General features: G+C 37.8%; 1 protein-coding gene across 1 annotated transcript in view; it reads right to left on the bottom strand.

Moving 5' to 3' along the window:
• Positions 1 to 15858, bottom strand: part of MSH2 (mutS homolog 2) — an 81046-nt gene that overhangs the window by 7122 nt on the left and 58066 nt on the right. Inside the window, exons 9-12 of the mRNA XM_035001617.1 lie at positions 9052 to 9175; positions 6853 to 7003; positions 3597 to 3694; positions 842 to 1087 (exon numbers count right to left, since the gene is read on the bottom strand). Of these exons, the coding sequence (XP_034857508.1) occupies positions 842 to 1087; positions 3597 to 3694; positions 6853 to 7003; positions 9052 to 9175 (619 nt within the window). The remainder of the gene's footprint in view (positions 1 to 841; positions 1088 to 3596; positions 3695 to 6852; positions 7004 to 9051; positions 9176 to 15858) is intronic.

Raw genomic sequence — 15858 nt, forward strand, 5'->3', positions numbered from 1 at the left:
TAATTTGCCTAGAAGAACCATAGATTTTCCCACAGCTCATACAACTGCCTGCACGATAATTTTATGTCATCCAGAAAAGTAGTACACATCTAATTGATTAACTAAACACAGTAATTCATTAATAAATGAGGCTATTAGTGAATGGGTCAGTATGATCTAATCCTTCAAATCGCTTAAATTCCACACTAAAGCCCTAAGACACAACCCTATTTTTCGCTAAAGTATAATTTATTTGTCTGGGTTAGATCATATCAACAACTTGAAAATCCATTTGGGGAACTAGATTATCATCTCTGACTGTTTCCCAAATATATCTGGTCAAAGACTACCCCCTCCACTTTTGTTCTCTAGAATCTGGTTGGTTAAGATCTAAAAATACTTCAGCTTGAGAGACAGGCTGCATTAGTCTTATTATAAGCAAACTTTTTTTCATATTTCACACGAATACAGTCCCATGTCTTTAAAAGAATTGCTACCCTAGGCTGAGGTCATTCCAGCAGTCAGTTCTGCTTGACCTTCAATGACGCACTATCAAAAAGGTCTGGCTTTGAAGGCATGTTCATTTTTAAATGCACTAAACCCCTGGAACAGAAGTTTCATATAAAGATGACTTTCGCTCCTAAGGCCTCCCCTTCCTTCCAAATCTTCCCTCTAACCCAAATGTGAACATATTACTAACTAGGATGAATAACATGTTCCGTTTCTAACGTCAAAAACTAGGATTTTCTTCATCAGTTTTAAATATTTCCACTCCAACATAAAAAAGGGGAAACATTACCCCCCCCCCAAAAAGCCCATAAATTAGGTGGGGTTTTTTTTGTTTTATTTATTTATATATTACCAGTAATGATGTGGAACATCTGTTTATCTTTTTCAAAGTGAACATCATTAGGAATAAATGCAACTTCATCTTGAACTTCAACACAAGCATGTCTGGATGCTTTCAATGTAATTTTCCCTTGTCCTTTCTCCAAAATGACCGGTCGTACATATGGAACAGGTGCTCCATTTGACACATGTGCAAAGCTGACAACAGCATCTAGCTGAGCTAACACATCATTGAGCGTCTGCATTGGTTCTACATAGCCTGTATAAAAACAGAAAATGTGCACAGAAATACTGAATAAAGAAAATACATATAAGCAGTTAGAGGAATAAATTTAATTTCCCTATTTAGGAATTTAAAATCCATTTTCTAATTTATATACTTAAAAAATTAACAGAAGTTTGCCATAACTAAACTTCAAAGGAACACCTAAAACCTCCAAGGTTAAAACGTATTACTACATCTTCCCCTACTATGAATAGACTTCAAAAATAGGAAGTGTGATGCCCTCCCTTACCAAAATCCATTAAAATAGAAAACACACAGCTGCTTATCATGATACATGCAAACACCAGGTTGTAAGATATAAAATTGTGACCATGAAGGCCTGTGCCTGTATAAACCTGACCATATGAGTGTTACTTGAGCTTTTCCTCCCCATCAGTACCACATGCAGTTGAATTTTAGCAAAATTTAGATCCATAATTGTCACTTAAAATACTTTCAATGAGATTCTACTCTTCTAGAACATTAAAACTAAAAGCTATTATGTACACTAAAAAATCCCTGACAGGTGGCAGGCATTCGTGTTTCAACAATAAAAATGGTCAAAATTTATAGAACAGATTCTGAAATTTTAATAGCGAGGAGGGGTTGGTAAAACATCCCATACATTATGTAGAACTATCACATGGGCATCAATGTGTCAAAAGCTTCAAAGGACATTCATAAGAATTAATGAAATGGCAGGATATAGGATTCATCTTTGACTCCCTTGTTCCCCATAGAAGTGATAAAATGTTTTAAAAATAAAAATTAACTTATGAATGGCTGAATACAAATAATTCTGTTACCGTCTCACCACTTTTAAATTTATTCCTGTCTTACGTAACAGGTATTGTTTAAAAAAAAAAAAAAAAAAAAAGGAAAGGAATGGTTCACACTACCCTATCATGTAGGAACAAGAACCTGCAAGAATTACTTAAACATTAATGGAGTACTTATTGTAGCTACTTTAAAAAAGGAAAACTGAAGCCTCTTAAGGTATCTCACATTGCCTAGCTCTTAACAGCATCACCTAGTCTCATTTAATAGCAAGATAAAGAACCATAAAGATAACCCATTACATTTTTAAATACAGATAATGTGTACAGACCAAGAAAAAGTTTCATTTAAATTCAAGGTAACTCTAGGGGCACCAGGGTGGCTCAGTCAGTTAAGTGTCTGCCTTTGGCTTGGGTCATGATCTCAGGGTCCTGGGACTGAGCCCCGCATCGCGCTCCCTACTTGGTGGGGAGTCTGCTTCTCCCTCTCCCTCTCCCCACCCCACTTGTGCTCTCTCTCAAATAAACAAAATTTTAAAAAAACCTTTAAGTTTTATGTTTATTTTGATTTACTATAAAATTCATAATAGCAAAATAATTTATAGAATGACACAAGTACATATTAAATGAGTTTTTACCACTCAATAATTCAGCATGTGTATCCTGGAAACGAGGACATCCTCCTACTTACTCACAATACAAACTCAAGAAATACGACACCAGTACCATGTTCTTTCTTATTAAACTTCACCGATTTGTCCTGAGTGTCCTTGATAGCTCTTTCCCATCCCCAACTCCTAGTCCTGGATCCATTCAAGGACCACCTACTGATTTGCTTGTCGTGTCTCCTTAAGTCTCCTATAATCTAGAACAGATCCTGGCCATTCCTTTTTTGCTACCATGACACAGACATTTTTAAAGAGTACAAGCCTTAAAAAAATGTCCCACAATCTAAATTTATCTCCGTTTTCCTTTCTTGTTAACAATCAGGTTAAACATTTTTGTCAAGAATACCACATGGGCAATACTGTGCTCTTCCCTCTACATCACATCCGGAAGCATATATATGTCATTTGTCCCATTACTGAGGATGCCAACTTTGATCCCTTGGTTGAAGTAGTTCTTTGGTATATTTTTGAAAGGCAAAATAACGGTTATAGTCAATACACACGTGATGACAGGCAAAACCTTCCAGTTTAACACATCAGCCTCACCTTGTGCTTCATTCTGTGCCAAGGGCAATACCATAGTGTCAAGCCATGCAATTTTCTCAAACAGTGCTCTCCAGAAGAACTCTGAAAATCTACAAAATGGCACATAGAACTTGGAAAGGCTTGTTTCATGCGTAATTTTCTATTTGTTTTTCAGTGATATTTATTTCCAAAACTTAGAGCATGGGCCCATAGATAATCTAAGATTATTAGTGCCTTTAGTCCTTGGTGTTTCTGTTCCTTGTTACAACTACAATAAATTTTGTGCTTTTCTGCAGTGTGTTTTTCAGGGTATTCCCATTCCTTAGCCTGCACTAGCTTCTCTTTCTAAGTTATTTCCAGTTACTTTTCCCACCACAATACAGCATGCATTATTTAATAGGTAGCCTAACATAATAGTCACAGTATGTAACAGCTTTTTAAAAAACCACTCTTGAAACATCCTGATATTTTTTCTATTACTAAAACACCAGGTTATATTCAGAACATTTTATGTATTGGTTCTATTAAATTTACCTGAAGAAATATTGACAATTTCTTTAACAATGGCATCCTGGGCTTCCTCATACTCGGTTTTATTTTTGGTATACTCTTCATTGAGAGAAGTCAGTTTACTGCAAGTCAAGATAATGACATTATTAAAAATATCAAAACATCTACTAAAGTAATGTGTACTATAAAGCACCAAAACAATAATTAAAATGAAAATGTGAGTAGAAAATGGGCAACTCATTAGGGACAGAAGTGGATGGAATTCAGTGTATTTAACATTTACACTGTTTGGAAGAGCTCACTGGCACAAATCTTGCTATAACATTTATTCCCCTGAGTAGAATTCTGATCTGTGACCTTTTCTAAAATATTTAAATGGAATAAGTCTTCATCCTCATTTCAGATAGAGGCCATTCCCCCCCCCCCCCCGTTTTTTTAAGATTTTATTTATTTATTTGACAGAGAGACACAGCGAGAGAGGGAACACAAGCAGGGGGAGTGGCAGGCAGAGGGAGAAGCAGGCTCCCTGATGCGGGACTCGATCCCAGGACCCTGGGATCATGACCCAAGCCAAAGGCAGATGCTTAACCGACTGAGCCACCCAGGCATCCCCATCCCCCCTTTTCAAATTCACACACACACCACACAGTTTCTCTCATTACTGTAGTATGGCTGTCTTTTGATATTGAAGGTTGTCAAAGTAAGAAAATGTTTTGAAAACCAAATCTTATTGAGTAAAGAAAAAAATGAAAACTATAGGTTGAAATAAAAAAAGAAGAAGGATGAGAATAAAGTAAAGGAAAAATATTCACTGATGTCAAAGAAAGAGAATGAAATAAAAAACAAAAAGACAAGATTGGGGGCACAGAGGAGAAGAGAAAGAGGGGGAAGCATTCACTAGATGGAGGAGGACATCGACCAAGGCAGTAATTGTGAACTTGATGGATTAGCTGACTGCATCACACACACATGCAGCTCAGGCACAGTGCATGGGCAAGCAGCAGCAGCAAAGACTGCTAGGAAACAGGCAAACAGAAAGAATTAAAGGAAGACAAGCAAGAGGCAAAGACATTGTGAAAGTGAGACCACTATGTGAAGGAGAGCAAATAAGAGATGAAAGTGGATGGGGACGGGACCAGATGTGCAAGTCACAATAGATTTTCCTGGATGACAGACATTGGAGGATTTTAAGAAGGAAAATTGTATGATCAAAGAATCAGATACACAGCAAGCATTCAATTTGTTGACAAAAATGAACAAATGAATCTTCCACAACTTTTAGACTAAATGTGGTCATTCAGCTCAATCTCTTTTACTTGTACCTAACCAATGATGATTTGAAGATGGTTTTAATACCCCAAAAGTTCTATCTCAGTTAAGCCATTATTGAATATAACTTCAATCAGAGACACAGTTTGCTGGAAAAACAACTACTACTAAATTGGGCAATAGGAGAGCTAGCTGTTGAGTACCTAATGTTAATTGTCTAATCCTGGGGAATTGGGAGTTTCAGCTTCTTCATCTAAATAATGAAAGAAATAAACCTATTTATTTCAAAATTGTTACAAGAGACAAACCGAACAGATTGTTTTCATTCCTGGGGTGTCTGAACACCCAGAATAATGACTGCACATAATAAACACTCAAAATACTTGCTGAATAAATGATAAAAGGGGATCACATACACAAAACTACCTGTAAAGTACTGGGAATATTCAGGAGGGGTGGGTGTAAGGCCTGCCATAAATTCTAATATAGTACAGAAGGGAAAAGATATATGCCCCCACCCCAAATCATGGAAGATTATTTCAAAATAATTCGTCTTTCACCTATACATAATTTGCTTCAGAAACTTTCTAACATCAGTGAAGGAAAAGAAAAACTTATAAAATCTTTTTCAACATGAAACAGGATTTTGAAAAAGCAACAATCTAGTGAGTGGCCTCACTAAAGATGGTAGGCATCTCCCTAACTAATTTATATCCAACTGATATACCAGAATTTTTTAAATTGATAAATGATATCAAAGCTTTCTTAGAAAAAACAAACGTGAAAATAATTATAAAGCAGAGATATGATGGGAAACTCTGATATGGAAGCGTAATACAAACTAACTATAATACAATCTCATATTGACAAAAGAATGGTGAGACAGATATGTAAAAGAACAATTTTTTATTTTTTTATTTTATTTTTTTAAGATTTTATTTATTTATTTATCTGATAGAGAGCACGCACAAGCAGGGGGAGTGGCAGGCAGAGGGAGAAGCAGGGTCCCCATGAGCAAGGAGCCTGATGTGGGACTTGATCCCAGGACCCTGAGATCATGACCTGAGCTGAAGGCAGACGCTTAACCAACTGAGCCACCCAGGTGGCCAAGAACAAACTTCAAAATTTATAAATAAATAAATATTTATTTATTTGAGAGAGTGACAGAGGAGGGGAAGAGAGGGAGAGAGAGAGAATCTTGCTGAGTAGGGAGCCTGACTCAGGGCTCAATCTCATAACCCTGGGATCATGACCTGAGCCGAAATCAAGAGCGAGCCACTAATTCCACTGAGCTGCCCAGGCACCCCATGAAAGAACAATCTTTTTTTTTTTTTTTTTAAGATTTTATTTATTTATTTACTTGAGAGAGAGCGAAGTGCGAGAGAGAGAGAGCGCGAGCACAAGCTGGAGAAGGGGCAGAGGAAGAGGCAGAAGTAGACTCCCTACTGAGCAGGGAGCCCAATGCGGGGCTCAATCCCAGGACCCTGGGATCCTGACCTGAGGCAAAGGCAGACATTTAACTGACTCAGCCACCCAGGTGCCCCGTGAAAGAACAATCTTAAAAACAGACCCAAAGGGGGCACCTGGATTGCTCAGTTTGTTAAGCATCTGCCTTTGGCTCAGGTCATAATCCCAGGATCCTGGGATCGAGCCCGTGTCAGGCTCTCTGCTCGACAGGGAGCCTGCTTCTCCCTCTCCACACCCACCCCCTGCTTGTGCTCTCTCTCAAATAAATAAATAAAATCTTTATAAAACAAACAACAATAAAAAAAAACAGACCCAAAGTATCCCTTCAGTCAATGAGGAAAAGAGGAGTTATTTAACAAGGGGTGTTGGAACACCCAATGAGGCTCTTATAAAAAAATAAAGCTTCATTCTTACCTGATACCTCGTATCAATTAACAAGTAAGGTAAAACTTCCTTATCATAGAACATTCATGTCTCATCAGAAAATAATTTATAGTTCCATGGAGCCACTGAAGGCTTAACAAAATAATGCAGGCATACAAACCTGTTGGTAAATTTAACACCATTCTTCTGAATGTCCACTGTACTGAAGTTTTTATTGTTACGAAGGACTTTTTCTTCCTTACATGTTACGCGAAAGTAATAACCAAACTGTGCACTGGAATCCAATTTAATCTGTTTGCCAGGATCCAAACCTTCATGATATGGAGATAAAGAAAAAGTATGTCACAGATGTCTACAGCCATCTTTCAATGTAAATGTTTAAAATAATTAACTCTTATTACAAGACAACACAGTGGAAATTATTAAGATGATCTAACCGGGAAATACTGAAACTCTACTTCACTCAACTACATGAATGAAGGCTATCTATAAAATCCTCCAACTCTCGTATTAATGGTAGCTTCTGACATGGAAGTGCTCTCTGGGTACAGCCAACCAAAGCTGTAGAGCACAACAGTGGGCTATGGGCACAGGGATGGATACGCTACAGCCCCTGCCCTTGAGGAGCTCTGCACCAGGGTTCTTACTTCACTGAAGCATATCTCTGGATCTAATACAGAGTAGGATTAAGGGGAACAAACACACCTTCCAAACAAAAACTTAGGACTCTCACAATAAAACTCTATAAAACTAGGACACATAGTTTCTGTTAAGTGTAGGAAACTTCACAAAATAAGCAATGATCGATCAGCTAGATTTTATTTATTTATCTGACAGAGAGACAGAGAGCGAGAGAGGGAACACAAGCAGGAGGAGTGGGAGAGGGAGAAGCAGGTTTCCCACGGAGCAGGGAGCCCGATGCGGGGCTCGATCCCAGGACCCTGAGATCATGACCTGAGCCGAAGGCAGACGCTTAACGACTGAGCCACCCAGGCGCCCCAGGTTTTTGAGTTTTTTAAGTGTGTCCCCATCATCTCATTCATCAATGTGATCTTTAGAGTATAAATCAGAAGAAAGAGATCATCTACAAATTTGATAGCTAAAGCATGGCTATCAAATATTAGTAGCAGCAAACAACTAAAGACAGACTTCACTGGGCCGGGGAGGAAAGAGACCATAGAAAGAACGTAGAAAGAGCTATGAAATGAGAAGGGTAAAGAAAGGCAAAGATTCTTGGGCGCCTGGGTGGCTCAGTTGGTTAAGCGACTGCCTTCGGCTCAGGTCATGGTCCTGGAGTCCCAGGATCGAGTCCCGCATCGGGCTCCCTGCTCGGCAGGGAGTCTGCTTCTCCCTCTGACCCTCCTCCCTCTCATGCTCTCTGTGTCTCATTCTCTCTCTCTCTCAAATAAATAAATAAAAATCTAAAAAAAAAAAAAAAAAGAAAGGCAAAGATTCTTTACCTAGGGTCTAGTCCATATATGGATTCTCCACGGTAACTATTTGCAAAGTGTTTTGTATATGTAGGTATGGACATATTTCTGGGAAGAGGATTCATAACTTTCATCAGATTCTCTAAAAGTTTAATAAGAATTACTGCTTGAGGGGTCTTCTAATATGCTAAGATATATTTATTCATTCAACATACACATGAAAGATGCTCAAACAAAAAGGTTCATCAATTCAGAACAAATTAGTGTGAATAATATGAGACTAATTGGGGAATTAATAATCTAGTATGGGGCGCCTGGGTGGCTCAGTTGATTAAGCATCAGACTCATGATTTCGGCTCAGGTCATGATCTCAGGGTCCTGAGATCGAGCCCCACACTGGGCTCTACACTGGCTGAGGAGGAGCCTGCTTAAGATTTTCTCTCTCCTTCTCCCTCTGCCCCTATCCCCACTCACGCATGCGTTCTCTCCCTCTCTCCCTCAAAAAAAAAAAAAAAAAATCTAGTATGGAAGGCAGACATTTAAAAAAAGCTGATGTTAATGCAGTGCTTGGGAACCCCAAAGCCAAATCAATGAACTATTCCTAGTAGAATGAAGCTTACAGAGGAGGTATGTTTAATACAGATCCTATTTCAAGGAAATGATGCAAGGCCTCTTGGTTGATTTGTGGGATCATCCTGGGGTTGGAGAGTAGTAAGAGACAAATCTGGAAGAGAGTAAGGCTCCAAACACAAAGTATCCTGTACCTCAATTTGGAAGTGTTTATAATTTCATTCTGTGGAAGAAAGGCCTGGCACTTTAAACAAGGAAGTGGCATGATTCACTGTGTCTTCTAGGCAAGTAATTCTGGCACCAGTGGGGACACCATATACACAAAAGAATTATTCAAACCGCCAATGAGGCCTTCTTACCTAAATCTCTCGCTGCACTTACTAATGTTGACTGCATCTTCTTTTCCAAGTCATCCATAATTTCTCTTAATTCACTCAGATTGGGATCAAATGAAGGTTTCACAAGGAATTCATGGTTTTCCACCTATAGACAGAACAAAGAATAACTAAATTTTATAAATGATGGGTCAAGATGGAAATAATGTATTTTCTTTTCCTTCATTTAAACTTCACTTGTATTTTGAGTTAAACTTATGTTTTAAGTTACTCTGACAATTAAGGAGTTTAGATGTAAAATTCTGTTTATAAGGAGCTTATTAGAGCTCTAGACATCCAAAAATTACTAGATGAAAAAGATGCAGAGCTTATGTCACTAGTAGTATTCAGTATTTTTATTTACACTTCCCCCTAAACAATGTTCAATATGTTCTTCCTAACCATTACTAAAGAATGTTCAATGTTCATAGCCTATAAAAGAATGTATAGTTTTTACCCAAACCAAGGATCCATCTCAGGAATCTCAAAATTTTTTTTAAGAAAGCTACAGAATTTCATTTCTTCAAACTGAAAGTTAATCAAAATCTTTCAAGGGGGCGCCTGGGTGGTTCCATCGATGGAGTATCTGAATCCTGATTTTGGCTCAGGTCATGATCTCAGGGTCCTGGGATCAAGGCTGGCGTCACGCTTCATGCTCAGAGTGAAGTCGGCTTGGGATTCTCTCTCTCCCCACTCCGGCTGCCCCTCCCCCTGCTCGTGCTCTCTGGCTTGTTCTAAAATAAATAAAATCTTAAAAAAAAAAATCTCTCTTAAATACTTTGTCTCCCTAAATTCTTTTTTTTTTTTTTTTTAAAGATTTTATTTATTTATTTGAGAGAGAGAAAGAGCACAAGAGGGGGGAGCGGGAGAGGGAGAAGCAGACTCCCCGCTGAGCAGGGAGCCGGATGCGGGACTCGATCCCGGGACTCCAGGATCATGACCTGAGCTGAAGGCAGTCGCCCAACCAACTGAGCCACCCAGGCGCCCTGTCTCCCTAAATTCTTACCAACAGCCATCAAGAAGCCATAATGACAGATCTCACTTACAATGGCAAATGTATACACAAAATATTTAGAAACCAAGTCTTAACTATTTAGGACTTTCTTAAAAAAAGACTGACTGACTGATTTGACAGAGAGCGCACAAGCAGGCAGAGCGGCAGGCAGAGGGAGAGGGAGAAGCAGGCTCCCCGCTGAGCAAGGAGCCTGACGCAGGGCTTGATCCCAGGACCATGACCCGAGCCGAAGGCAGACGCTTAACTGACTGAGCCACCCAGGCATCCCAACTATTTAAGACTTTTATAAAAAAAATAACTGCTTACTGGAATATTTACAACAACTGGTAAGCAAAAAGGTAAACTATGAAAAGAGAAAACCAAATCAATTAACATCTACTCATTCCTAAGAGACCGTCCAATAGGAATCCCTTTTTGAAACAAAACAATTAAAACTTAGACAAAATTAGGAAAGAATATCTTTTAAAAAAGAATGTAGCATATCCTTACAGACACTAAGAACTATTAAAAAGAATCAGGGGAGGGAAGCCTGACTGGCTCACAGAGCATGCGACTCTTAATATCAGGGATTAATAAATTAAAGCCCCACGTTGGGTGTGGAGCCTATTAAAACAAACAAACAAAAACTACTAAAAATAATTATGTATAAAAGCACAATATAGGAGAGTCAGTTTTCTAAGACAAGGAGATCTTCTAAAACTTAATAAATGGGATTAATATAATCTCTTTCCAATTACTCTCCACTTATACAGAGCACACCTTCTTCACATACCAAAGGTGAACACCACAAGAATAAGGCATTAAAATTACAAAAAGCTAGCCAAAAAAAAAAAAAAAGAATAAAACATTGATCAAATAACTTTCTCAATTTAAACTGACAAGAGATTTCACTATACTAAAATTTAAATTTTTGAATAAACCAAATTTAAAAAAAAACCCAAAAAGATTTGTAAAAATAGCTACAAAAAAATGTAAAAATGGAAAGATTAACTTTTTTTTTAATAAAGGAACTTGGTTTGCATGTATTTGAAAAATACCAAGGTCATTAAATAGGCAAATATAAAAACATACAACTCACAGATGAGAAAACACGTAGCAAAGTAACCCACAAGAAAATGCTAAAGCTCAATAAAATATATGAATATTTAAGTAACCTTAAGATATTCTACAGCTATTTTTTTTTTTTTTAAAGGAAAAGAAATCCTACTACCAAATACTGATGAGGCTACAGTGAAATCAGCATACTCATTCATTTCTGGTGAGAATCTAAGTTGTTATAACCTTTAAAAAAAGGCAGTATGAGACAAGATTCAGAAATATTTGTTATACTCTTTGACATAGCAATTCTACTCCCAGGAATTCAACCTAAGGAATAATGCAACAGATGCAAAACAACACAGGGATGAGTAAGATCTCTGCAGATTTATCTGTTACAGCAAAACCCAGAAATGATAAACATCACACATTTGCACAATGGTACATCAATAATATTATACAGTTGATTCAAAGAGACAGTGAAGATGATCTAGAAAAAAGAACCAAGACTTAGGATAATTCCAAGGGAAAATAATACTGCAATGGTGGGCTGACATTGCTGAAGGATTTGCCTCTTCCAGTGAACTTAAGAGAGGCAGAGCCATGTGGGATCAGTGGGGCTTAGTGGGGAGTCTGCTTCTCCCTCTCCCTGCACCCCCACTTGTGATCTCTCTCTCAAATAAATAAAATCTTAAAAAAAAAAAAAATTTACCTGTACTACTACTATAGTAGAAAGGCTTTTTTTTAATCAGAGAAGTTACATGAAAGATAGATTTAAGTAATTAGAAAGGAGAAATTAAATAGGGAAGATACTGGAGAGCTTAAAACAAACAAAAGCACTCCACTATCCTAGAAATACTAAATATTTATAAGCATTTATTAAAATAAATGTATAGCTGAGTTAAAAAAAAAAAACTAGACGTCAGAGCCCCTGCAAAGTGGAGGGTTGCCAGCATAAAACCAGGCCACAAGGACCATTTTTAATAGCCATCTTTATCGGCACCTGGATGGTTCAGTCAGTTAAGCATCTGACTCTTGGTTTTGGCTTGGGTCACTATCTCTGGGTCCTGGGATGGGGCCCTGCATTGGGCCTGTTTGGGCCCCATGCTGTGGGGCTCCACGTTCAGCGGGAAGTCTGCTTCTCTCCCTCTCCCTCTGCCCTCCCCCTGCCCCGCACTTGTGCTCTTTCTCTCAAACAAATAAATAAATACTAAATCTTAAAAACAACAACAACAAAAAACCTCTCTCAGCCTGAGCCCGTAGGAAAGGGAAGGAAAAGAGAGAGTTTCCTCCCTGACAAAAAGCCAGGCTTCACTGGGGTTGGGATTTCAAATGTCTGTTTTTGTTGGCAGTGGAAAAAGGCTGCTCATTGTTGCCATTTTTATTATCCTTTCCTTCTACAGTAGTAGATCTGACCACTTTTCACAGGATACATAACTATCAAGAACAAAGAATCCAGCTCCGGCTTCCCATGCAGCTAGGTGTGGAGATAGGACTAAATTCTGGCCAACACAACATGAGCAGAAATGACGTGTACCATTTCCATAATGTGTCCCCCACTTCTCCTTTTGTCCTCTCCCACTCGCTGGAATAAAGGTAAGGTAGTAAGCCAACCTGGACCTTGAAGGCAATACCCTAAGGGTTCTGCTCTGGAGCAATAAAGGAGGAGGCAGGTCCCAGAGACAGCAGGGCTGTCCCACCAGCCCAGCTGTCCCACCAGCCCTGTGCTACTATGCTCACGCTGCTTTGACAGAAAATTAAGCCCATATTCTTGGTTAAGCCACCATTATTTATTTATTTGGGGCTTCTTTTTTAGGAGCTAAATCTTTGCTCCAACAAATCAAAAAAACTCCAGGCTGAGAAATTAACTTAAAAGTGTTCTTGGCTTATGGGGCACTGAGGTGGCTCAGTGGGTTGAGCGTCCGACTCTTGATTTCAGCTCAGGTCACAATCTCAAACCCCACGTGGGGCTCCATGCTCATCTCTCTCCCTCTGCCCCTCCCTCCCGCCCACACACCCTCTTGCTATCTCTCTCTAAATAAACAAACAAAATCTTAAAAAAAAAAAAAAGTGTTCCTGGCTTATATTGTGGGATACATGGCAAGAGTAAATTTTATCTGGGGCAGGGGGAGGATGTATGATTTGCACGGAGAGAACCCAGAAAGATGCAAATTCATAATCTAAACATATAGAACAGAGAAGGAAAGAAGCCACCAACAATAAGAGTCAAAAAAAAAAAAAAAAAAAAAAGACTCAGCAGAAACAAGGGGTAGATTTAAACCAAGAAATTTTAAATATGGAATATTAAGTATATTAAAATGTTTGAAATAATAGAGAATGGAACACATGAGCAAAGAACAAGATGCTACTTTAAAAAAGAAAAAAAAAAGACTAGGCAGAGTTAGAAATGAACCGAATAACTTTTATAAATAAAAAAATATAGTCATTGAAAAAAAACCCCTATGGACTGGTTAAACATATCAGAGCTGAAGAGACACTCAGTGAATTGGAACATCTGAAGTAATCACAAAGAGAGCAGCACAGACGCATGGCAGAAAAAGAATGTGAAAGTCTAACATATGTCCAATCACAGTTTTAGGAGAAGAGAATGAAGGAACGAACACATTTAAAGAGATAATGATTGATAATTTTCCAGAACTGATAAAAGACATGAATTCTCTGATTAAGAGAACACAGCAAATCCAAATAGAAAAAAGAAATCCACTTTTGGACTCAGAGCAGTAAAAGGAATCAATATCTGGAACCAAGACTTCTCAACAATAATTCAAGCCAAAGGACAGCACAACACAATATTACAGATACTTGGGAAAAATAACTATCAATCTGGAATTGTACACCCACAAAAAATTTCCTTCAAGAACAAGGGTGATATAGACCTTTTCAAACAAACAAAACCTAACTAAACAGACTGCCAATAAAAGAACTCCTAAAGAATATTCAGGAAGAAGGAATGAATGGCAAAGAAATTGGTAAGCATATGGGCAAATCTAAACTTAACACTGACTGTATAGAATGGAAATCTAAAGGGGTAAAGAAACAGAACTAAAATACCTGCCAATAATGAAGAAATGTATTCTGATCTCAGATATCCTAATGCCCTAGTATTTTGGGGGTAAGTGAGAAAATACTGACAGACTTGATTTTGGTAAGTTATGTATACACATTTTGTAAAAATTTGTGAATAACTTCCAAACCAGTGCGGGTGTGATAGGAAAGGCAAAATGGAATTTTAAAAACCCAATCAATATATAATAAAGAAAAACAGAACGAGTAAGGGGAACCAGGAAGACTAGGAATCACAAAGTAGTATGGTAGAAATAAATGCAAATTACCACTTAAAAAAGAAATTTAAAATAAATAAAATCCAGCTATAAACTTTGTTGTCTCACAAAGGATGGAAAAATATACATCATGTAAAAAACTAAAAAGAAGGGCTCTGGCATAGCCCTCTTACTATCAGACCAAAAAAAAAAAAATCTAAGGCAAAAAGCATTACTAAGGATACTGTCCCTAAAGAATGATGAAGGTTCAGTTCACCACAAAGAAAAGTATAGCTGAGGGCACCTGGGTGGCTCAGTTGGTTAAGCGACTGCCTTCGGCTCAGGTCATGATCCTGGAGTCCCGGGGTTGAGTCCCGCATCGGGTTCCCTGCTCAGCAGGGAGTCTGCTTCTCCCTCTCCCGCTCCCCCCTCTTGTGCTCTCTCTCTAATAAATAAATAAAATCTTTAAAAAAAAAAAAAAAGTACAGCTGTGTATTGAAAACAAATCAATAATGGACTGAACTATATAAAGAAATCCACACTTCTTTCAATAACTCAGCAGATCAAAAATTAGCAGGCATACAGACGTGAACAAAACTAAAGCTTTATCTAATCTAATGGATATAGAGAAAACTGCAACCAAAATTAGGGAGCACACATGATCCTCAACTACACTGAGAACTTTTATAAAACTGACACATACCAAGCTTAGAAATGAAACAGGAATAAAAGTCTGAAAACTGAGTAAGAGACTGTACCTTTAAAAACTTATAGGATACATTCAGCTAAAGCAACACATAGAAAGAAAAGTGCAATCTTAAATGCTTACTGAAAAAGAAAAGGCTGGAAAAATAGTGAGCACTCAACTAAAGAGGTAAAAAAAAAAATAGGTGGAAAAACGTACGTTAAGAACTGAAATTAATGAAATAAAAAGCAAAGACACAAAACAGGATTTAAAAAGTCACAAACTGATTCTCTAAAAAAACCCAAACTATGGAAAGGAAGAAATGTTGAGGGAGGTACAAATTATATTAAAAATAAGCAGGGAATATATCTGCAAATACAGCAGTGTTTTTTAAAATAATAAGCATCACTATGAACAACTTGAGGCAAATGGAAAACTCAAAGAGAAGTATGTATTTCTTAGAACAAGGGTCTAGTACCCAGAAAAATATAGAACTCTTACAACAACAACAAAAAGACACTCCAATTTTAAAATGAGCAAAGGATCTGAATAGAAATTTCTCCAAAGATATACAAATAAACAGCCACCAAAAATATGAAAACATGCCCAACATCATTAGCCACCAGGGTAATGCAAATCAAAACCATAATGAAATACCACTTCACATCCACTAGATTGGCTATTAAGACAAATACCCAAAAAACAAAGAATAGGGGCACCTGGATGGCTCATCAGTTGGTTAAGCAGTCGACTCTTGATTTTGGCTCAGGTCATGA

The sequence above is a fragment of the Mirounga leonina genome, unplaced genomic scaffold (genome assembly GCF_011800145.1).
Source record: "Mirounga leonina isolate KUSES-001 unplaced genomic scaffold, KU_Mleo_1.0 Mir_125, whole genome shotgun sequence".
Taxonomy (NCBI): domain Eukaryota; kingdom Metazoa; phylum Chordata; class Mammalia; order Carnivora; family Phocidae; genus Mirounga; species Mirounga leonina.